This window comes from Hippopotamus amphibius, chromosome 9, assembly GCF_030028045.1.
Source record: "Hippopotamus amphibius kiboko isolate mHipAmp2 chromosome 9, mHipAmp2.hap2, whole genome shotgun sequence".
Classification (NCBI taxonomy): domain Eukaryota; kingdom Metazoa; phylum Chordata; class Mammalia; order Artiodactyla; family Hippopotamidae; genus Hippopotamus; species Hippopotamus amphibius.
In genome coordinates, this window is record NC_080194.1 from 104570952 (window position 1) to 104595059 (window position 24108).

The 24108-nt window shown below is 47.1% G+C and overlaps 1 protein-coding gene across 2 annotated transcripts in view; it reads left to right on the forward strand.

Annotated features, from left to right (window-relative positions):
* The window catches only part of COL26A1 (collagen type XXVI alpha 1 chain), a 163343-nt gene that overhangs the window by 38156 nt on the left and 101079 nt on the right, over positions 1 to 24108 (forward strand). For both annotated transcript variants that reach the window (XM_057750948.1, XM_057750949.1), the window contains exon 2: positions 5019 to 5141. In XM_057750948.1, the coding sequence (XP_057606931.1) occupies positions 5019 to 5141 (123 nt within the window). The remainder of the gene's footprint in view (positions 1 to 5018; positions 5142 to 24108) is intronic.

A 24108-nucleotide genomic window follows, 5' to 3' on the forward strand; every position in this document is an offset into this window, starting at 1 on the left:
AACTTATTGGCTGTGTTGGATCTTCATTGCTGCACATGGGCTTTCTCTAGTTGTGGTGAGCAGGGGCTACTCTTCATTGTGGTGCACGGGCTCCTCATTGCAGTGGCTTCTCTTATTGCAGAGCATGGGCTCTAGGTATGTGGGCTTCACTAGTTGCGGCTCACGGGCTGTAGATCCCAGGCTCAGTAGTGGTGGTGCACGGACTTTGTTGCTCCGTGGCATGTGGGATCTTCCTGGAGCAGGGATCAAACCCAAATCCCCTGCACTGGCAGGCAATTCTTAACCACTGTGCCACCAGGGAAGTCCCCCTCCATTATCTTTTTTTTTTTTTTTAATAGATTTATTTATTTATTTATTTAATTGGCCATGTTGGGTCTTTTTTTGCTGTGCGTGGGCTTTCTTTAGTTGCGGCGAGTGGGGGCTACTCTTCGTTGTGGTGCATGGGCTCCTCCTTGCCGTGGCTTCTCTTGTGGTGGAGCATGGGCTCTAGGTGCGTGGGCTTCAGTAGTTGCAGCACATGGGCTCAATAGTTGTGGCTCACAGGCTCTAAAGCGCAGGCTCAATAGCTGAGGCGCACGGGCTTAGTTGCTCCGCGGCGTTTGGGATCTTCCTGCAGCAGGGATTGAACCCATGTCCCTTGCATTGGCAGGCGGGTTCTTAACCACTGTGCCACCTTGAAAGCCCCTCCATTGTCTTTTAATTACTGTGTTTTCTGTTGCTACTTTCTTGCTTTTCTAGCATTTTCTTGGGTTAATCAACTTTTCTTTGTTTTACTTTCTTCTTTCATGGTTTGTCAGTTTTATGTTCTTTTCCTACACTTCCTAGTATTTATCTTAAATTTTAAAAAATTGATTGCATATTTACCCACTACACCTAAAGTTGCACAGTTTCTATATCCTTTCCTTGAACAAGACAAAAATCTCAGCAAATTTTAGTTCCCTCTGCCCCCTCTTTGCCATCGTCCATGTTGAGATCACTTTGGATTTTAGATCTAGGCTATTTTAAAATCTTATTATTGTTTCTTTGTTCATAATTTCTCATATTTAATATATTCCTCCTACATTCTCCTATGTCCTTTATTTTGCTGAAATACATCCTCCAGTAATTCTTTCAGAAAAGGCGACTGGTAAACTTTCTGAGTTCTTGTGAATCTGAAAATGTCTTTTTTTGCCTTCACCTTTGAAGAACAGTTTGTCTGGGTATAGCATTCTAGGTTCTAAATATTTCCCCTCAGAACTTTGAAGCAATTGTGTTACTATATTCTTGAATCTGATATTGCTCATAAGAAATCTAGTTTCAGTTTATTTTAGGAGATTTGTATTTTCTTTTCTTTCTTCAGTGTTTTGTATTTTCTCTTCATCCTTAGTGTTCTGAATTTTCACCCCAATATGTCTGTCTTTTTTCATCTTGCTTAGCACTCAGTGGGCCCTTTCGAATTTAGAATTCCTGGCTTTTACAAATATCATAAGCTATCACTTACGTGTGGAGTCTAAAAACATGATACAAATGAACTTATTTACAAAACAGAAACAGACTGACAGACAAAGAAAGCAAACTTATGGTTGCCAAAGGGGAAAGGTGGGGGGAGGAATAAATTGGGAATCTGGGGTTAACAGATACACACTACTATATATAAAATAAATAAATAACAAGGACCTACTGTATAGCACAGGGAACTACACTCAGTATCTTTTAATAACCTATAATGGAAAAGAATCTGAAAAAGAATATATATATATATATATATATATAAATGAATCACTTTGTTGTACACCTGAAACTTTGCAAAGCAACTATATCTCGATTAAAAAATAAAAAACCTTATTTGCACACACAAAAAAGAATTCATGACTTTCTTCAGCCCTGGGAAATATTCTTTATTATTGCTTCAAGTCTATATTTTCCAGTGCTCTCTCTCTCATCTCCCTTTCCGGAGCTACTAACAGATGTATGTTGGAACTTGGTCTGTCCTCCAGGTACCTCACCTTTTCTCATACATTTTCCATCTCTATGTCCCTTTGCAGTATATTCTTGGAAAAGTCATGGCTCAGATTTCCAGCTCCTCAGCTCATTCCTTAGCTTTGTCTGTTCTGTATTTTCAGCCCATCTGTTGAGCCTTTTTATTTTCACAGCCATACATTTCATTTCTATGATATCGAATTTTTTGATTGCATAATGTTTCTTATGACTGAAAAATTCTCTCTTTGAAGACATTAATTATGCTTGAAAAAACTGTCTCCACTATTTGCTTCATTAATTGTTTTTTCTTGTAGTGTGATTTATTCTCTGTTGAGTCAGTGCCTTTCTTTCAGGGCGTTGGCCTTTTTTCTTAAATAATTTGATATTCTTGGCATTTGGGGTTTTCTGTCAGCTTGTCTCTATTTCTCTATTCACTACTGCTTTGCCTCCTGGAGTGTTGATGGTATAGGTAGAGGGTAAAGAATGTGCAAGAATTCAGTTGTCTGACCTTGGGAGGGTCCCAGTTTCTCCTGGAGGTCACCAGCCTTTGAGGCACCCTTTCTGACCACACCTGCCACAAAACAAGTGAGTTCAATGCCTGATTCTTGACACCAGCAGGGATAGGGATCTTGGTCCTACCTGTCTGGCTCCTTCTCCTGTGGTCCTCTGACAGTCACCTCTGACTCCCGTATCTGGTTAGCCACATCTGCTGATCTTATGCTGTACCCACCTTGAGCCCCAATCTTCCCTGTGTGTTTTGGGCTGTGCATCCTCCTTCAGTTTAGCCCCATGTGCTTTTAATCTCTCAAGGAGTCCTCAAAATATCTGGCCCGCTGCCTTTTGTTTTCCAGTGCTGTTAGGGACTTATTTTTATTTATTTGTATTTTCTGCTTTATTGAGTTCTGATTGACAGATTTGAAAAGCGTTCATTTAGGTTGCACAGCTTGAATTTTTGGGTTAACAACATGATGATATAATTGCATATACATTGTGAAATGATTACCACGATTATTAACACGTCTATCATCTCACATAGCTACCTTTTTTATGTGTGTGGTAAGAACACTTAAGATCTATTCTCGGGCTTCCTAGGTGGCGCAGTGGTTAAGAATCCGCCTGCCAACGCAGGGGACACAGGTTCAATCCCTGCTCCAGGAAGATCCCACATGCCACGGAGCAACTAAGCCCGTGTGCCAAAAAAAAAAAAAAAAGATCTATTCTCTTAGCAAATTTCACGTCTACAATATGGTATTACGAACTATAATCACGATATACAGATCTAACCTGTATGTTAGATCCCCAGAACTCATCCGTCTTATAACTGGAAGTTTGTATCCTTTGACCAACATCTCTCCATCTCTCCCATCCCCCCCTTCCCTGGCAACCGCTATTCTACTCTCTGGTTCTATGAGTTTGACATTTTCAGACGCCACTTGTAAGTGAGATCATACAGATTTGGCTTTCTCTGTCTGACTTACTCATTGAGCATAATGTCCTCTAGGTTCATCCATGTTGCCATGAATGATAGAATTTCCTTAGTTTTTATGGTTGAACAATTGTATTCCGTTGTACATATACACTACATTTTCTTTATCTATTTATCTGTTGATGGACACTTAGATTGCTTCCATCTTGGCTATTGTGAATAATGCTGCAATGAACATGGGGGTGGGGATCTCTCTTTGGGATACTGATTTTGTTTCCTTTGGGTAGATACCCAGAAGTGAGGTTCTTGGATCATATGGTATTTCTATTTTTAATTTTTTGAGGAAGGTACTATAATGGCTGCACCAATTTACATTACTACCAACATTGTACCAGGGTTCCGTTTTCTCCACACCTTCAACAACCTCGTGTCTTTTTGATAATAACCATCCTAACAATTGTGAGGTGATATCTTATTTTGATTTGCATTTCCCCAATGATTAGTGATGTTGAGCACCTTTTCATGTAACTGTTGGCCATCTATATGTATTCTTTGGAAAAATGTCTATTCAGATTTTTTGGCCATTTTTTACTGGATTATTATTATTATTTTTTTGCTATTGAGTTTTATGAGTTCCTTATATATTTTGGATATCTATCCTTATCAGATAGTTTGCAAGAATCCCAAAGCTCCCACAAAGGCATTTTTGTTCCAGAATGGCTGACAAATTATTGTTACTGGCGGGTATTGAGTGAGGGACCTCCTCTCCCACCATCTTGCTGATGTCACAGCGGGGACTCAGTTTTAGATTTTCAGTATCTAGGATCTGGAGAAGGGAGGGGGAGGTGTCTGCCATCTTGATCCAATCACCATATTGTTTGCACATGTCCCCTCCTCCCCGCTGCACGCCCCAGCTCAGGCCTCCTCGGCTCTTACACCCTGCACCAGAGGGGCTTTTCTAAAACCAGACCCATCTGAGTCATTCCCTAGCCCCCCGCCCCCTCACCCCAGTCCTTCAGTGGCTCCCCACCGATATCATAAGACCCACCTCTGGCAGGTTCCACGCCTCTTCCTTTCGCCTGGCTCCTCCCCTTCCTCCAGGTTTCAGTCTAGTTGCAGGCGGGTCCCTGGACCGGCTGTAGTGCGTCTCACCGAGCCCTCGGTCACTCTGCTGTCTCCTCTGCGAATTGTCCGTACTCTCTGCCCCCACGCTTTGGGTTTGCTGACTCTGACCTTTCAGTTCTCAGCTTGTGGGCCTTTCTTAGGACCTGGGTGGGGGGCCCTGCTGGGTCCCCGTAGCCGCTTGTGCTCATCCTGTGGTTATTCCTGCGACCCTGTGTTCCCGTGTGTCCTGATCATCTCCCGCGATCGGTTTCCCCACCAGAGTGGGATTTTCTGGCAGGCTGACAGCCCTTATCACGGATTTCACACAGAGTGTTTGAAGTCTGAAATGATGCAGGGGCTTGATGGCTAGAAGGAGTGGGTACTCTCCCTTCACCTTAGACTGTACAGAGGGTCTCAGTGGGCCCCTCAGGCTTGTGGAGGGACCCCTCCTTGGCTCGCAAGGCCTTCTGATCCACAGTCAGCGCCTCGGGAACAGGCAGGACTGACCCGACTGTTGCTCTCCCCACAGGCACTGGTGCCGTCACACGGTGACACGGACGGTGTCCTGCCAGGTGCAGAACGGCTCGGAGACAGTGGTCCAGCGCGTGTACCAGAGCTGCCGGTGGCCCGGGCCCTGCGCCAACCTTGTGAGGTAAAGGCCGCGGGGCTGACCAGCTCTGCCTTGCCTTTCTGTTCCCTCGGATGAATGCATCCCTAGCACCGCTGCTGGGGTCGGGTGGTTGCCGCTCAGAAACAGAGTTGGGCACGCATTTAGGGAGCCCCTTTAGTATACGGGGCATGGCGGGCGGTGGGGGGGGTGCATGTGCTAAGATGAAAGGGACTTGCTCCCAGAGTGAAAGGTCCTCACCATGCAGGGAGTATTTGATGAGCAGAAGGGCCAGGTGAGGCCCCCTCACACAGGGGCCCCACAAGCCCCGCCTCTCAAGCCCCGCCCATCCCAAGCACTCTGCCTCATAGGCCCGCCCCACAGCCCCGCCCACCTCAAGCCCTGCCCCTTTCACAGCGGTGCTCTTCTCCCCAGCGCCATCCTCTCCCAGCCCTCAGCATTCACACGGAGAGGTGTGAAGGAGTGACCGGACAGTCAGGGTCTCTGAGACCCTACCTTGCCTACCTCGTTGTCCTCTCCCCCTCCAGGCCCTGCTCCAGCTCCAGGGACTGGCTTCCCTTACCCCCTCACCCCCACACCTCTCCAAGACATGGGATTTGACTTCAGCAAACTCATATTGTGTTTAGAGTTGAGGCATAAACACAAAGAGTTGTGTATTTCTATTTTTTTTTCCCAAATTGAACTTTAGCCACAGTCCCATGTGTTGGATGCACCCCGCAGTCAGCTCCCAAGGTATAAGCAAAAAAGTGCACGCACACTCTCAGTCTCTCTCTCTCTCTCTCTCACACACACACACACACACACACACACACACACACACACACACACACACACGCCATTGTATTGTATTTGGGTTTAGAGAATGAACTGTCAGGATTTCCTTTACTGAAAAACCTTGTAAGGAAGGGAACAGTGGGCTGGCTTTCTTAATGTCAAAATTACAGCTTGGGGTTTTTATATTTTCTGAATACAATAAGGCACCTTTAAGAAAAACCAAACGAGCTTAAGTACTGAATTACTGACCTCAACTGAAAAAATTTCAAATGATCATTAATTTTCACAACTGCCCTTTGCTTTATGACTTAAGAAATTATGGGAACAGCGTTTCAGAAACGTCAGGGTCTTGTCTTTGGGGTGGATGTTTACAGGCCTTCCTGGGAGGTCTTTCCCTCCCCTTGGCACTAGGAGCTGAGCACAGAGTATTCAATCAGAGCAGACGTGCGTTTGTCATGAGCCTTCCCTCTGCCTTCGAAACTTAGCCAGCAGGAACTTTGTTAAGTAAAGCTTAATTCCCATTCTTTTGAGGAATCCTGTATTTCTGATGTAATTGTCATTGCTACTTCTGCCACTGTTACTTGTTAAGGAAGAGGGGTTAACCCACTTTTAACCCACTTTTCTTCCTCACCAGTAACTCAGATGTGAGTTGGAACTGGGGTGCATCCCCTCTGTGGCCTCCGGCTGCTGGCTGGGCAGGAAGGGTGGCAGGTTGCTCTCTGGGACCTGGGGTATCACGTGCGTCCTGCTTTCAGGCCCCAGTTCTGTTGGTTTCCCATACGAGAGGCATTGTTTTTGTAGCAGCCACCTCACCTGTGTCCCCACATCCCTCCTGTCCCCCCTCTAGTTCCTTCTGGCAGATTGTGGCATGGCCCTACTCCATATCTTCCAGAAGCTTCCATCTCACTTAAAAGTCCGTACCTTTCTCTGCAGCCAACCAAGGTCTCATGTGACATGGACCCTGTTCTCTTCCTGACCCCATGGCCTTTCCTGGGCTGCCTCGCTCCTTGGGCTCTGGTCACGTGGACCTTGCTGGCCTGGAGGCTCTGTCCCTCCTTGGAGCTTCACATGAGCTTGTCCTTTTGCCTGGACTGCTTTCACCCCCGAGCAGCTGGAAAAGCTGGATCTCCTTACGTGATTCACTGCTCCGCTCCAGCGTCTGTCTTCCCTCACCCCCCATAACTCTCCAGCCCTTTATCCCTCGTAATCTTAATTTTAGCATTTGTCACTCTCTGACTCACAGCATTCATCCCGTGGCCGGCCTGGTCATCGTCTGCCTAGTCCTCTAGTCTGGGGGCCGGAGGTGGGTGGGGCCTGTCTCACTCCCTTCTGTGCCCCCAGTGCCTGGCATTCAGAGGTTCGAGAAACCTTACTGAATTGATGGTTTGATGTCGGGAAGATGAAATGAGATCAAGGCTCTCAGGACACTTTGAATTCATGCACAGAGAGTACATGGTGGTGAGCTGTGAACCCAGATCTTTAGGGAGCAAAGTCCTTGCCTTCTAAACTGGTTCGCAAACTTGCGATGAGGAGATGGAGGCTCAGAGAGGCAAAGTGACTTGCTCAAGGTCACAAGGAGAGTCACAGGGACTGGCTGGGTTTGACTCTGGCCCATCAAACAGACCCCACTGGGATGCTCCTGAGGTGAACATTTGTGGACTTCCTCCTGTGTACAGGCCCCGAGGCTCCCAGGAGAGTGCGGGTGAGAATGCAGACCTGTTCCTGACATGGGGAGATGACTGTGGGGGTGGGGAGGGGGGGCATCAGTCAGAGCAAGTGCACAGTTACGTCTGTCACTGGTGTCGTGTGCAGACCGAGACAGTGCGGGGGCTCAGACCCGTGGGGAGAACTTTCTTGGGCTGGGGGATTCTGTGAGGGGCATTTACCGAGGTAAGAAAGAGCTCCAGGGACTTCCCTGGTGGTCCAGTGGTTAAGACTCCATGCTTCCGATGCAGGGGACTGGGAGCGCGGGTTCGATCTCTGGTCAGGGAACTAAGATCCCACAGGTCGCACGATGTGGCCAAGAGATTAAAAAAAAAAGAAAAGAAAAAGCTCCAGATTGTATAGCCCTGTCTCAGTGCGATTATTGTTTCTTAGCCTCATTTTTTAAAGCATAATTTGACAGTTTCCTTATGAGTCTGCCTGCTGCAAAAGTTTGTAAGCTGGGCCGATTACCCTGAGCAGAGCCTTAGGGTGGGAGAAGCTTGGGAGGTTCCTGGGACCCCTTTGAGGCAGGGACTGCGTCTTATGCATGTTTTCCCATGTCTCACGATACCTCGGACTGAAAGCAATAGACATTGCCAAAAGAGGCTTCGATAACAGGAGCCTATTAACCTGACAACAATCTAGAAGAGGTGTTTCCAGGTTGGGCTCAAGATCTTAGCCTCCTTTGACTTCCTCTCTGCCAGCCCCTGTGTGTCTGCCACGTGGTTCCTTAAGATCACAGAAGGGCAGCAGCAGCTCCAGGCATCACGTCTCATACAACAGTGTCCCGGAAAAGGAGGAAAGGGAATATGGCATTTTTTTTTTTTCCCTATCAGAGAGGACTGTCTTTTCCAGAGCCTGCAGCTGATTCCCCTGATGTCTCATTGGCCCAGATTTGTCCTCTCAGCCTGGGTTTCCCCACCTTTAAATGGGAGTGATAGAATGCTTCTTAAGAGGTTGTTGGAGGATGGTTTGAAGTTCAGTGGGGGAAGTCCTGCACAGACCCTGGGAAGTGCTCTGGGAATGCAAGCTGAGGCCAGGCCATGGCTGAACTAAGAACAAAAACAGACTCACAGATATAGAGGACAGACTCGTGGTTGCCAGTGGAGAAGGAGTAGGGGAGGAAAGGAATGGGAGTTGGGGATTAGCAGAGGCAAACCATTATATATAGGATGGGTAAACAACAAGGTCCTACTGTAGAGCACAGGGAACTATATTTGATATCCCATGACAAACCATAATGGAAAAGAACATGAAAAAGAATGTATATACATATGTATAACTGAGTCACTTTGCTGTACAGCAGAAATTAACACATCTTATAATAAATCAACTATCCTTCAATAAAATTGAAAAAAAAAAAAAAAAAGAAGAAGCAGATCGCAGGAACACTGCCCCAAGGCAGCTCCCAGCAGTTATTTCAGGCCTGGGGGCGCTCTGAGCTTGCATTTCCCACTCTGAGGTCAGGGTGGCAAACCCCCGCTGAACCCCCGTAGCTACCTTGTGCTGTATTCTGTTGTTTATAATCCTGGCTACTCAGCTGTGTCTTGCCACAGTTCAATCCCTCGTTCCCTTCATTTTTGGAAACATTTTGGATGCTTTTATTTGTATTCACACAGAACTTTTGCACAGAAAACAAGATGGCGCATGACCATGGCGTGATCGATGGTAGATTGCCTCTCCCAGTTGCCCATTTCATCCTCCATCTTACCATCCCTTCGATCTCTAGGACATGAACAGATCCTAGATTTCTTATCTCTTTTCTTTTTAAAAAAATTGAGATGACATCGACACACAAACTTGTGTAAGTTTGAGTTGTACAAGTTGGTACATTCACATCCTGCAGTCTAATTGCCACAGTAGCCTTTGCTAACACCTTTATCATGCCACACCATTATCTAGATTTTTGGTCGTGACAACACAAGAAAGAGAAAGAGGAAGGGCGACTCATTCTCATGAGAGCTGGTGCAAATTTATGAAGACCCCTGTAAATGTTTTGGTTGGGGCTGATATAGTTTAGCTCGTGCACAGTGTCCACTAAATGCATCACCTAAGATGATGTGATCGTGTTTAAACAGATATTTGTCCACATCTCACTGGATAAGGAAGAGACTGTTCTCACTTCCCATACTAAAGACACCTAGCTTCCACACCGCAACATTCCCTTTTCTCCTCCCTTATTTCCTTCTTCATTTCTGACTCTTGAGGAGTTTTCCTCTTTGTCCTGGGAGTAATTCACCTGCACTGTCTTTCTCTCTGTGGTATTTTGTTTACTTCATTCCAGGCATCTCACTCCTCCTTGCTGTCGTTATAGCCTATTATGGGGGTTGGGGGGTATACAGTAAGGTGGGCTTTGGAGTCAAGAAGACCAGCTGTGTGACTTTGAACAAGTCACTTGCCCTCTCTGAGCTTTATTCCTAAAATGGAGACAATGCCTGTCTTGCAGGGCGTTTGTTAGGATTCCAGAAGAGAAAGTGCTAGTTTGTGCTGTGTGTGTGATGTGTTTTGGGACATGCTAATGACAGTTATTTATTAATTGTTATTTCCCCTTGGTCAGTGAATTCCTTCTTTGCCTTGGAGGTCCAGCTGTACCTTACCAGGCAGAAGTGATAAGTCCTTCAGTTATGTTCCCCCAGAATCTTATCTGGCCTCTCCTAGAGCACAGCTGGACTTGTTTTATTAATTGTCTGCCTGTCCATCTCTTCCTGCTGGAGTCTTTCCTTCAAGGGCAGGGGGTGTCTGCTGTTCACCTTGAGATCCTCTGGGTGTTTTGTGTCTGCCTGGAGAAGGTTATCAAGAACTTGGTAAAGTTTTGGCCACATCCCCCTCCTTTATGCTTCCTGTCCCCACTCCCCCACTGGCTGGGGTGCTCCCATTCTGCAAGGGAGGGTTTCCCTCAGCTGAATCCTGACGCCAGAGGTGTGACACACTTCAGGGGAATTCATATTTAACTGAAGGCTCCTGGACCATGCTTCACCAGGTCCTGTGTAGAACTGTGGGCAGTCCAACCAGAAAAGAATAAACATGACAAGGAAACTTGTAGAACCCTAACGGTTCTATCTTCCTTCTCCTTGCCATGTTTGGAAACGGGACTGCATCCCAGTTCTCTCGTGTGGACGTGACAAGGTGACCAGAAGGGAGGACATGGGGCCTCAGCCTACTTGTCAGGAAAGCGTAGCTGAGCCCGGATGGAAAAGGGTTGGAATGTCCAGGTTTAACCTGGCTGTTCTCACCGGCAGCCAGCCTGCTGGGGGGAAGGGCTGGCCGGTGGGTGGGGCCAGGAAGTGAGAGGCCGAGGCGCTCTGGGTGGCATGTGATTGGACATCGCCTGGGGAGGGGCGGGGCTGCTCTCTGACCCTTGTATTCCGAGCCTGTGGTTCTGTCAGGAGCGCTGTTTTCATCCCTGGCTGTTTGCTGGCCTCCTCCTGCTTTTTCCCCGATTTGGATGCTGGATCTGGGTCCATCCCTCTCGGCCCAACTCCATTCACTCACCGTGAGCTCGACCGGGGTGTTGAACTTAATTACATGGGTGCTGGTGGGCGGGCCCAATCCCCTGGACACAGCTGTCCACAGGCGTCCCCTCCTTGGAGTCAAGGAGATATTGGGAGCTTCTCCTGGGGCACACAGGCTGCGACGTGTTCCCACCACCAGGATGTACAATGGCCAGTCTTTCTCCTAGAGATGCGCTTAGCTTTGCCTAGAAATAGGTGACATGATTTGGGGTGCCCCTGTCCCTGGATACCCCTTCCCAAGAGGCCTGGAGTGTCTTGTTTGTTCACTCACTCCTCATTCATTCACTCATTCATTCATGTTTCCTTGGAGGCCGGCTGCATGCCAGGCCCTGGCCAAAAGAGGGCTCACAGCTGTCGGTCTTTCTTCGAAGAGATGGCTGTCCGGGGCAAGGGAAGGATGGTTTCGAATGGCGGCTGGAGTCCAAGGTAAGCCAGGCACTTCATCCTGATGGGGGCCTCAGATAGGCTTCTGGGACGAGATGACATCTGAGCTGAGGCAGGACCTCCCAGCAGAAAAACGGAACAGCTGGTAGCAATGATGGGAGGAGCTCGCAGGCTCCAGACCCCTGCATGGGCCTGGGTGATGACAGATGGTGGGGGCACATGACGTGGGGGGGTGGGGACCACAGGCCCAATGCACTCAGCTGAGGAGTTGGGGCTTAGCTGGTCCTTCCCTTTGATTCTGCAACATCTAGTCCAGGAGCGTTCGGTTAAATAGAATTGTCGCCCCACCCCTCCTGCCAAGACAACTGGCTGAGGGACTTCTTTCTCCTTTGATGGGAGCACCGTGGGCAGTGAGGCCCCAAAGCAGGAGGCGGAGGCAGAAAGGAGGGTGAGCTGGGTGAGAAGCCCTCTACCCATCACCTTTGTGCCTGGGGAGTGTCCTGCTGGCTCTGAGCTCTGGGTTTTCTCAGAGGAGCAGGCTGGCCACGCTCTACCACCTGCGGAGCCATAGGAGATGGAGCAGGGCTTGGGCGTGATGGGGCCCTGCCAGCACCCCTCCCCCACCCCACAGAGCAGAGTGCTTGGGGCATGTGGCTGTCTCACCCGGGTAAAGGGGACCCTTTAGGGAGGCCACTCTGGCCCTCCTCCAGCCATGCCCATCCTCACAGGGCAAGGACTCCATGAGGCCATGGAGCCAATGCCCCTCTTCTGGACCATTCTCTGGGTACCTGGCCAGACAGCCCTGAGTGGCTTCCAGGCCTGCACTGGCCTCTGCCTTGAATCTGGGGGACAGTGCCTGTGGTGGGTGCACCCCAAGCCTTAAGGGGAGGGTGAGGGATGGCTGTTTGTGGGAGTGAGGAGCGTGGATCGAGCTGAGACCTGCAGGCTGGGTCCACACACCGTGTGTGGGATGGAACTGAGGGTAGTAAGAGAAGGGGTGAGGATTGGGGTCTCGCTGGTTTCATTTGTAAATATGATGCATCGTATGAAGTTATTGGGGGGATTCAATGCTGGGGCAATGGCATGTCTATGCCAGTGTCTTTCTGGTGACATGCCCTCGGTACATCTGCTATGACTCCCAGAGAATTATAAGTCGTAGGTATATGGTATAAGCATCAAGTGACTCATGAGCGGACACAGCTGGTTTGCTGCCGGGTGCTTGGGGCACCTGTACCAGCATCCTCCTGCCACCCAGCCCACATGGTGTGAAGTCTGGGCCAGGTCCACGGCAGGGAGAAGGGGTTTCTGCATTTCCACAGAGTCAGAATTGGGGATCAGCGGGGCCGTAATCCTTGGTGGGGCCTCTCTTTGCTGAGCACTATGAAGTCAACACATTATCTCATTATACCCTGATGACATTTTTATGACAAAACTGTGCAGGTGGGGGAAGGGAGGGTGTGGTTGTGAAAACATGAGTGTAGCAGAATCTGGGCACACTGAAGCCGATTTGGAATGCACTAGGGGACTGGCATGTGTCCCCAGTCCCTCTCTGTGCCCCCACCCTCTCCCCCAGGAGCCCCACGTAGGCCTCTTTCTTTGTGTTTGTTCATCCACTCAAGTGTCTCGACAAATATTTATTAAGGGCCTACTTTGTGCCGGGGTGGAATATGATGGTGAATGAGACCAAATCCTCTCTCTGATGGAGGTTATATTCACTAAATATGAAAACAAGAAAAAAATATCCCCTCCTAACGAGTTCAGGAAATTAAAATAGGGTAAAGTGACTGAGTATGACTCAGGGGCTACTTTAGAGGATGTGGGAGAGAGATTCTTTGAAGAGATGACTTTGATGCTGTCATGAATGGTGAGAAAGAGCCTCCGTGTGAAGACGGCTTAGAGATAGTTGGTGCAAAGGCCCTGAGGCAACGAGGTCCCGGTTGAAGGAACAGGGAGAAAGGTCCTTGTCCAGAAGCAGAGCAGGTGAGGAGAGTACAGAGGCAGAGACTGATCTCAACAAGCCTCAGTTTGGAATTTATTGTAAGAGTATTGAGAAGCCAAAGAAGATTTTAAGTACTGATGATAAATGACTTGTTTTAGGGTTCTTTTTTAAATAAACTTTTAATTTCAAGGTCATTGTAAATTCATATGTAGTTGGAAGAAATAATTTAATTGTGTTAAAATACACATAAGACAAAATTTGCCAATCTTAACCATTTTTTTTCTTTTGGCTGCACCACACAGCATGTGGGATCTTAGTTCCCCAATTAGGGATTGAACCCGAGCCCCCTGCAGTGAAAGTGTGGAGTCTTAACCACTGGACCACCAGGGAAGTCCCGCCACCAACCATTTTTAAGTGTACAGTTCAGGAGTATTAACTACGTCTACACTGTTGTGCAGTCATCACCACCATTCATCTCCATAACTCTGGGTCTTGTAAAACTGAAACTCTTACCCATTAAACAGTAACTCCCCATCCTCCCTACCCTCCAGCCCCTGGAAACCACCATTGCTACTAATCTGTCCTCCATTTCTATGAGTCTGTCATTTCAAGAATGGAATCATATAGTATGTAACTTATCAGGAATGGGTTTTTTTAGTCGTAATTCTCCGGAGATTCATCCAGGCTGTTGCATATGTCAAGAATTCCTTCTTTTTTATAGCTGAGTAGTATTCTGTAGTATGGACGTGCCACAGTTAGTTTAACCATTTGTCTGTTAAAAGACATGTAAAAACAACTGGGTTGTTGCCAGTTTAGGGCTATATTGAATAAAGCTGCTGTAAACATTCATGTACATTGAAGTTTTTGTGTGAACATTAGTTTTTCTTTCTCTGGATAACTGCCCCAGAGTGTAATTGCTGGGTCATATGGTATTTGCATGTTTAGTTTTTAAAGAAACTGCCAAACTGTTTCCAGAGTGGCTATATCGTTTTACGTTCCCACCAGCAATGTCTGAGTGATCCAGTTTCATGTATGCCTGCCAGCATTTGGTGTTGTCACTATATTTTATTTTAGCCATTCTGTGTAGTCTATTTCATTGTGGTTTTAATTTGCACTTCCCTGGGAGATAATAATGTTGAACATCTTTTCATGCGCTTATTTGCCATCTGTATCTCTTCTTTTGTGCAATGTCTCTTCATGTCTCTTGCCCATTTTCTAATTGCTGTTTTTGTTTTTGTTTTACTGTGGAGGTTTGAGATGTCTTTATATATTCTAGATGCTAGCCCATTGTCAGAGGTATGGTTTGCAGATATTTTCTCCCACTCTGTGGCTTGCCTTTTCATCCTCTTAACGGTCTTTTGCAGAGCAAATGTTTTTAATTTCAACAAACTCTAATGGATCAGGTTTTCATTTTATGAGTCGTGCTTTTGGTGTCAAGTCTAAGAAGATTTTCTCCTATTTTTTTTTCTAAAAGTTTTATAGTTTTATATTTGACACATAAGTCGTGATCCATGTTGGATTGGATTTTGCATGAGGTGTGTGATTGGTCTGTGGATGTCCCAGCTACACCAGTACCATTTGTTGGAAACATCCTTCCTTCATTGAATTGCTTTTGCATGTTTGTCAAGCATCATTTGGGCACCATTGTGTCGGTCTCTTCCTAAGTTCTCTTTTCTGTTCCACTGATATGTGTGTCTGTAGTTCTGCCAGTATCACACGGTCTTGATTGTTGTAGCTATGCAAATCTTGGAATCGGGTAGACTAATTTTTCCCATTTTATTCTTCTCTTTTGAAATTATTTTAGCTACTATAGTTCCTATGTCTTTTCATATAAACTTTAGACTAATTTTGTCTATATCTACCAACAATCTTGATGAGATTTTAACAGGAATTGCATTAAACCTGTATATCCACTTGGGGAAAGTTGATATCTTTATTATGTTGACTATTCCAATCCAGAAATATGGATTTCATTTACTTAGATTTTTTTATTTCTTTCATCTTTCTTCATTGATTTCTTGGATTTCTTATAGTTTTTGGCATACAAGTCTTGTTCTTTTTGGTGGGGGGGAGGCAGGAAGTGATTGTAAATAGTCTTTTTTGGTACAATTGGTAAAATTGTATTTTTAATGTTTTTAAATAATTAATTAATTTATTTATTGGCTGTGTTGGGTCTTCGTTGCTGCACATGGGCTTTGTCTAGTTGTGGCAAGCATGGGCTACTCTTCGTTGTGGTGCGTGGGCTCCTCATTGCCATGGCTTCTTGTTGCAGAGCTCGGGCTCCAGGTGCATGGGCTTCAGTAGTTGCAGCACATGGGCTCAATAGTTTGTGGCTCAGGGGCTCTAGAGTGCAGGCTCAATAGTTGTGGCTCACGGGCTTGGTTGCTCCATGGCATGTGGGATCTTCCTGGAGCAGGGATCGAACCCCTGTCCCCTGCATTGGCAGGCAGATTCTTAACCACTGCGCCACCTAGGAAGTCCTGTATTTTTAATTTTGATGTCTATGTATTCATTGCTAGTATATAGAAACACAATTGAATTTTGTATGTTTACCTTGGATCCTATGACCTTGCTGAACCCATGTATTAGTTCTGGGAGAGTTAGTGGGTAGATACCTTGAGATTTTCTCCAAAGATAAGCATGTCATCTGTAAATAGAGACAGTCTTGTTTCCTCCTTTCCAACCTGTATGTCTGTTATTTCCTTTTGTCCTTTCACTGGCTAGAACTTTCAGAACTCATATATAAGAGTGGAGAGAATGCTTTGTTCCCAATCATAGGGGGAAAACATTTCACCATCAACTATAATGTTAATTGTAAAGTTTTTTGTACATGTTCTTTATCAAGTTGAGGAAGTTCTATTACTATTTTTCTCAGAGATTTTATCATCAGCACTGAACCTGGTCAAAAATTTTTTTTGCATTGATTAACATGGTCATGTGATTTCTGTAGCTTGTGAATATGGCGATTACATTGATTGACTTTGGAATATTGAACCAACATTGCAACCCTGGAATAAACTCTGCTTGGCCATGGTATATAATTTTTTAAATATAATGCTGAATTCTGTTTGCTAATATTTTGTTAAGAATTTTTGTGTCTGTATTCATGATGAATATTGGTCTGTAGTTTTCTGGTTTTGTACTGTCTTTGTCTGACGTTGGTATCAAGGTCTCATAAAATAAGTTAGGAAGTGCTCCTCCTCTTTTATATTCTGGAAGAGATTATGTAGAATTGGTATTAATTCTTCTTAAACATTTGGTAGAATTCTTCAGTGAACATCTGGGTCTGGAAATTTCTTTAAGGGGAGTTTTTCAGCTACAAATTCAATTTCCTTAATAGTTATAAGGCTATTCAAATGATCTATTTCATATTGAGTGAGTTGGGGTAATTTGTATTTTTCGATAAATTGGTCCCTTTCTTCTAAGTTGTTAAATTTACGTGTATCATGATCTTCCTAATGTCTTTCCTGATATTGATAATTTATGTCTTCTCTCATTTTTTTCTTTGTCAGTCTTGCTAGAGGTTTATCTTTTTTTTTTTTTTTAATCTTTTCAGAGAACCAGCTTTTGGTTTCATTGATTTTTCTCTACTGTTTTTCTCTTTTCAATTTCATTGATTCCTGCTCTTAGGTATACTATGTCCTGCCTTGTGCCTGCTTTAGGTTTATTTTTTCTCTGCTTTTTGGAGGGTCCTGAGATGGACTGAATAGATCGCTGGCTGCTGAGGGAAAAATGGACACAGGCTCAAGATGATGGCGGATGATAGCTGGGGAAGCAGAGAGAAGTGGGTGGATTCAGGAGGTGTTCTGGAAGCTGAGATGACAGGAGTGTCTGATCACTTATGGGTGGGAGCAATTAGGGATAACCTTAAATTTCTGGTGTGAGTGGCTGGCTGGCTGGGCATGCCTTTCATTGAGTTGGGGACACTGACAGGAGGTCACCCCTAGGAGGTGGAAACCAATAGCTCTGCTTTGGCCAAATGAAGTGTGAGATGCCTATGGGACATCCATGGGGAGAGGGGTATCCAGTAAGAAGCTGAGTAAAAAAATTTGGAGTTCCAGGAAGACCCTGGGGCCATATTGAATTTCATGGATTCTCAGATGCCATTAGTAGGAAGAAGTGCATTATCTTATGATCACTGAGAGTGCTGCTAATTAAGCTACAGAGCTCTGTCAACTGTTACGTGAATCCCAATGTCAGAGATGTGAAAATGTAACAATATGTGCATGTTAGAATTGGGGAAACAAGGTATGATTGAGAATCATAAGCATTTTGATGGTATTTAAAGCTGTGGGACTGGAGGTGAACTTGGGAATGAATAGATGAAGGGGTGCTGATCCCGGAACAGTCTGTGTACCCCAGCCTCCAAGGTAGGGCTAAGGAGATGAGAAGCAGCGGTTGAGTCAGAGAGAGAATCAGGAAAACCCCACATCCTGGGAGGAGAGTTTTGGGAGGGAGAGTCTGAGTCTCTCAATGCTTCTGAGTGGCCGATGGGATGAGGGCTGAGGAGAGACCATTGAATTTGGCATCGTGGAGTCACTGGGGACCCTGGCAAGTGCAGTTTTGGGGAGTGGTGAGGATGGAGGCTGAGATGGTGTAGGTGGCGGAGAAAAATGAGAGGTGAGGAAATGAAGACCCAGAGAATAGAAAATTCTCTCAAGAAGTTTTGCAGTGAAGGAAGCAAGAAATGGGGCTTGGAAGCTGGTGGGGACAATGAGGTCCAGGGAGGTGTTTTGTTTGTATTTAAGACAGGAGATTCAGGAGCATGTCAGTAAGCTGCCAGCAGTGACCTGGGAGAGAGGGGAGGCGGCTGGTGAAGGCCAGCAGACAGCTATAGGAACAAAGCGTTGAGTGGCAGGGATGGGGGGTAGGGAGATGGGGAAGGGTCTTGTCAGGGCAGCACTAGAAGAGAAGGCCAGGGTGGAGGGCACCCGTCACCCATGCAGGTCCAACCATGTGACCCAGACCGGACGGTCTGATTTCGGGGCTCTTTCTACCCACCTGTGAACACCTCAAAGGCAGGACCACAGTGTCCTCATCTCAGAGCTTGGGCACATTAAGGTGCTCAGCAAATGTTCATTAAAGAAACGTATCCATCTTCTTGTTAAATGAAAAAAAAGTTGTAACACAACTGTGTCCTGTGTGGATTTTCCCATTCTATGATTCTATATATATATATATATATATATATATATATATATATATATATATATGGTTTTTGATGTGTGTGTGTGTGTGTGTAGATGGGGGTGAGGGTGGCACCCAAAACTAGTGTTCACAGACAAACATGAGACCCAGCGGACAGTGCCCGGCACCCAGTCAGCCCAAGCTGGTGTGGAGCGGGGTCCAGCCCGGCCTGGTCTGGTCTGGGGACCTGAAGCCCTGACTCAGGTTTCTCAGATCATGTGTTTGGTCTGTTTAGCTGTCTGTTTTTTGATGAGTGAGCACTTAAGTGCCAGACACTGGTGTGCGAAAAGATCACGGCCCCTCCCTCTCAGAGCTGAGGGACAGACGTTTTGGTCAAAGACTCAGAGCCATGGGGGGTGGGGTCCCTGCTGCAAGACCTGGTTTTGGGGTTTCCCTGGGGGGCATTTGAGCTGAGATCTGGGGGATGGAGGGATTTCAGCAGGGGCGGGCGTGCAGGTCAGGGAGAGGGAACAGCCAGGCAGGGGTGGGGGGCAGTCCCCTCCCTGCTGGCTTGCTGGCCTCTCCTTCTGACTTGTAGTGAGGGGGCTGGACCCAGACACTTCTCTGTAAGGGGCCCTCAGAAGCAGTGGAGAGGACTAAGGGTGCTGCCCCGCCTTGTGCCTCAGTTTCCCTTTCTGGGAAATGGGGATCAACGGCCCCATCTTGCCCTGGGGTGGAAATCACAGCCCTGGCTGTGCCTGGTTCACTGCAGCGGGATGTCCGGTGTTGTCACCGCTGCCCTCCTGCCCTCCCGAGCCCCCTGTCAGCTGCTGGAGGCGGTGGGCCCAGGGCCTGACAGATTTGGAAGGAGGAGCCCCAGGGCCTCGGGGGTTAAGTCTGCCTCGGCCCGGCGGCTCCCCTGCCCTCGGCTCTCTCCCTGGCCTCTCGGAGCTCTTTGATGGCATTAGAGCCAACCTTTTCCAGATGTGCTGAGCCGAGGGGTTTGCCGGAACTTCATCTGCCTCCTTCATTCCCCTCCGCCAGACGGCCCCCTGCCAGCCCGCCTCCCCCTCCGGTTGGGTTGCCTGCCGCCCGCCCGCAAGGCCGCATGAAGTCCTGGACTTAGTGCTTTCTTTAAGCGTGGCCTTCTTTCCTGCCCCTCCTCAGCCGGCCTGTGTGGGTCGAGAAGCCCACGATGTGTCTGCCTCCCTTACCCTGGGCCCCCTGCCCCCCACCCCCACCAGTGGACCGTGGGCCTGGGCTTGAGTGGGAGGGGCGGCCTGGGCGGGGGACACTGTCCTCTGGGCCCGCTGTCCCGTCTGGCACTTGGGAAGGACTAGCTTGGACTGTGGGGAGGCCGGAGCCTGGAGGACCCTGCCTCCTGCCGCAGAACTGCGGTGGGACCGCCCCTCCCCCTCCCCGGCGGCCCGCTGCTATTAATCAAGAGATTAATAATCTCCTGCCTCCCTTTCTGAAACCCCCACTCCCGTTTCCTGTTGAGTCTCCAGTCTGTCTCGGTACCTCCCAGTCTGGTCCTCCTCGTGGTGGTCCCTGGTGAGGAAGTGAGGCTGGGGCAAGAGCTGCGGCCTGCAAGCTGCCGTGCCCACTGAGGGAGCCCCTCCCCCAGCCCGGACTCCCCCACTTGAGGTCTCTGGCCTGGCAGAGTCGTTCCCAGCCGGCAATGCCCGGACGATGGCCCTGTCTTGGCACCCACTGAAGGACCTCATGATGCTGTGGGGATATCGCCTTTGGAGGCCAGAGAGCCATGGCTTGGGCTTACACACCTCCAGTGACGGGCACCTCACCCCTCCTGGGAGCTCTTTCTTCATGTTCCCTCTCAAGTGACTTCATGCACCCAGGGCCACCTTTGGGGACACACAGGACTCATCTGCACCCTATCCAGGACAGTCACTGAGTGGCTGGAGGACTGCAGCCAGGCCTCTCAGAGGACCTCGTGACCACTGTGCTCATTAGGAGGGTCCCAAGGGGCTGCAGAGGGCAAGGCCCTCCTGTGACTCCTGGGAGGGGGGTACGGCACTTCCCTGCACTGTTGAATGGGAGCGAACACGGGACTCCCATCAAGAGGTCTGGTTCCGTCAAACCTCTGCTGCTTTATAACCTGGAATCTGACCCCATGCTCCTCTTTGGCCTCAGTTTCCCCTCCATCAAGTGCGGCCATTCATCCCTGCCCTACCCCCCTTTCTCGGCCAGCAGTCTCCTGACTCACTTCCCCACCTCCCATCTCTCCTGTTCCATCCAGCTGCCATGCCAACACAGGTGGGGTCTTCCCTGAAAGCAGATCTGATCACGATGTTCCTCTGAGCCACAGTGCCTGGGTGGCTTCCCCATGGCCAGGAAGGGTGGTCCTCCTGTGGTACACAAGGCTCTCTGTCGAGGGGTGGAAAAACCACATCAAGTCTTCTGTTTATTTTTTAATCTACAAAATAAGAGAGAAATTAAGCTCTATTGATTTCTTATATATGCAAAGATGGTAAATAATACGTGTATATATATACATGTATAAATTAATAGAATCTCTTGCAGGCTTAGAAATATGTTACTGATCAGGAGTATCCTGGATGCCTGGAGAGCATGGCCAGTTTCCATGAACTGAGTCCAGACTCCTTGCCTGCACTCCAGGCTTTCATAGCCTCCCCAAATGCCCTGTCTGCCTGTCCCAGTACTCTGCCCCCCAAATGCACCAAACTTCACCCAGATCTCCTGGCTCTCCTAGTGCTGGCTGCCTCTTCAGCTTTGTTAGCTCAGCAGACCTCCCTCAAGTGTCCCCTCACATGGGAAGTCTTTTCTGGCCCCTCCCGGTGGTTGGAAGTGGCCATGCCCTGCTCCCCATTCCTGGTCCCCATCCCTGCATCCATCAGTTTCCACGGATGTCATCCTGAGCTCCCCCGAGGAGCCACCCATCTTGCTTAGCGTTTCAGTTCCTGGCTTGGGACTCCATCTGGCACAAATTATTCATGGATTTTTTTATTCATTCCACCAATCTTTATTGAGCACATATGATGTGCCAAACCCTGAACTAGGCCTGGGGTTAGTGGAGCAGACAGACACCAGACAAATGATCACAGAGGTGTGATCACCCTTATATACTTATAAGGGTGATAAGTGTTTAGAAGAGAAGTCAGGGTTCTATGACAGCATAAATCGAAGAGACTCAGCCTGCTTTGGGGTGAGTGGAACTGAGGGGTGGGCTGATCAAGAAGGGCTTCTCAGAGGAGGCAACACTGGGGGCTGCACTGGAGTCAGTGGACACCTCGGGCAGAGGGAACAGTAGATGAAAAGCCATGTTATGGGAAGGAGCTCTGCAGGTTCAGAAACTCAAAAGCCAATTGCTGTTGGAGTTCTGAGTGGGGTAGGGGGATGGTGAGCAGGGGGGCAGCCAAGGTGGGCAGTGGCTGGATCTTAGAAATCTATGTGGTCATACTAAGGATTTGGTTTTTGTCCTAAGATAGAAGGGAAGCTAGGAAGGGTTCGTGGAGGAGACTTGTGCTTTGAAAACATCACTGGAGCCAACTTCTTGTGGAGGCTGGAATACTGAGGGTGGGGGTGGAAGCTGGGGCACCAGTCAGGGGCCATTGCTGCTGTCTGGGAGGATGATTATGGAGGCTGGACCAGGGCAGGGTTGGGGAGAGCAGTGAGCAGGTAGGATCTACTTGGTGGAAGTGATCTCCCTGAACCCGTTGATGGGAGGGGCAAGAGAGGGGTAGGGTCAAGGTTTCCATGGATATTTGTTGAGTGAATAACAACCCCCTGGAGAATATATGTCCCTGAATTTGCCATGTGATAGTGAAGGAAGTCCCAGGATCTGCCCTACAGAGGGAGCAAATACAGAGATCAGAAGTCCTTAGAACTGGTCTGTCTTGGGAAAAACTAACAAACAAACAAAAAACCAACAACCAGGGCAGTGAGACATCAGATGGGAGAGTCCACATTTGTATCTGGAGAATTTCAGGGTAGCAAGGGATCTGTGTGTTGCATCTTGGCCCAGACTTCGCAGGAGGCTCAGAGAGGCAAGGACAGACTTTATAGGGGGCTCAAAGAGGTGGGACTTGCTCAGTGGCTCACAGATGGGCAGAGACATATTGGGATCAAGTGTTGGTGAGGATGTTTTAAACCATCCAGTGTACGATATTTTTATATGGCAGCCTGAGCAGACTAATACAAATATCTAGGGGTAAATTTAACAAAAGGTAGCATACTTCTGAGAACAATTAAAGAAGACTTAAATTAATGGAAAGTTATGCCATATTTATGGATAAGATGACTCAAATTATTAAGATGTCAATTCTCTACAGATTGAACTATAGATTCCATATACTCCTAACAAAATTTTAGTGGGCTTTTTTGGGCAAAAATTGATAAGCCAATTAAAAAAGCCGATGGGAATGCAAAGGATGTAGGTGTCCAAGACAACCTCGAAGGAGAACAAGGTTAGAGGACTTACACTGCCATATTTCAAGACTTACTATTAAGCTATGTTAATTAAGACAGTGTGGTTTTGGTGCAAGGGTGGACAAACAGATCAATGGAATAGAATAGTGAGTTAAGAAATAGACCTGTATTTAAACAATCATTTGATTTTCAACAAGGCACTAAATTTAATTTTAGTGGGAAAATTGAGGCAAAAAAGTCTTTTCAATAAATGTAACAAGTGGGTATCCAAATGGAAAACAATAAACCTTGACCCCTGTCTAGCAGATAGTAAAATTTTAAAAATGATAAATTGAACTTGATCAAAATTTACAACTGATCATTAAAATTACACCTCTAAGAAAATGAAAAGGCAAGCCACAGATTGGGACAAAAACATTCACAATACATATATCTGACAAAGATCTCTCTTGTATATCTTACAAATCAATAAGAAAGACCCAAATTTGAAAGTGGGCAAAAGACTTGAACAGGCACTTCACAAAAAGAGACACCTAAATGGCAAACTTGAAAAGGGGTTCAGCTTTAGCCAAGAGGAATTGCAAGTTAAAAACATAACGAAAGAGTACTGCATACACCCTAGAATGACTACAATGAAAAAGACAATATCAAATGTTGGTGAGGTTGAGGAGCAGCTGGAACTCATACACTGCTGCCAGGCACGTGAACAGGTTCATCCAAATAGGTCTGGGACACCTGTTTGTAGCATCTACGAAAGTTAAACATGTATCCGTCCTATGTCCCATCAATTCTACTTCTAGGTATATACCCTAGAGAAGTGAAAATGTCCGCGAAGACTTGTACGAAAATGCTCATAGCATCTTTATTCATCAAAGCTCAAAACTGGAAATACCCCAAATGTCCATGAGCAGGAGAACAGACACATTGTGGTATATTTTATATGATGCAATATTATTTAGCAAAAAAAGAAATGAGAGTGGTACACTTAACAGCATAGATGAACCTCACAGATATGGTGGGTGAGTGAAAGAGTGCAGACACAAATGAGTGCATGCTGTAAGAGTCCATTTATATGAAATTCTAGAACAGGCAGCTCTGATCTCTGGTGAGAGAAGTCAGAAGAATGGTTATGCCTGGGGCC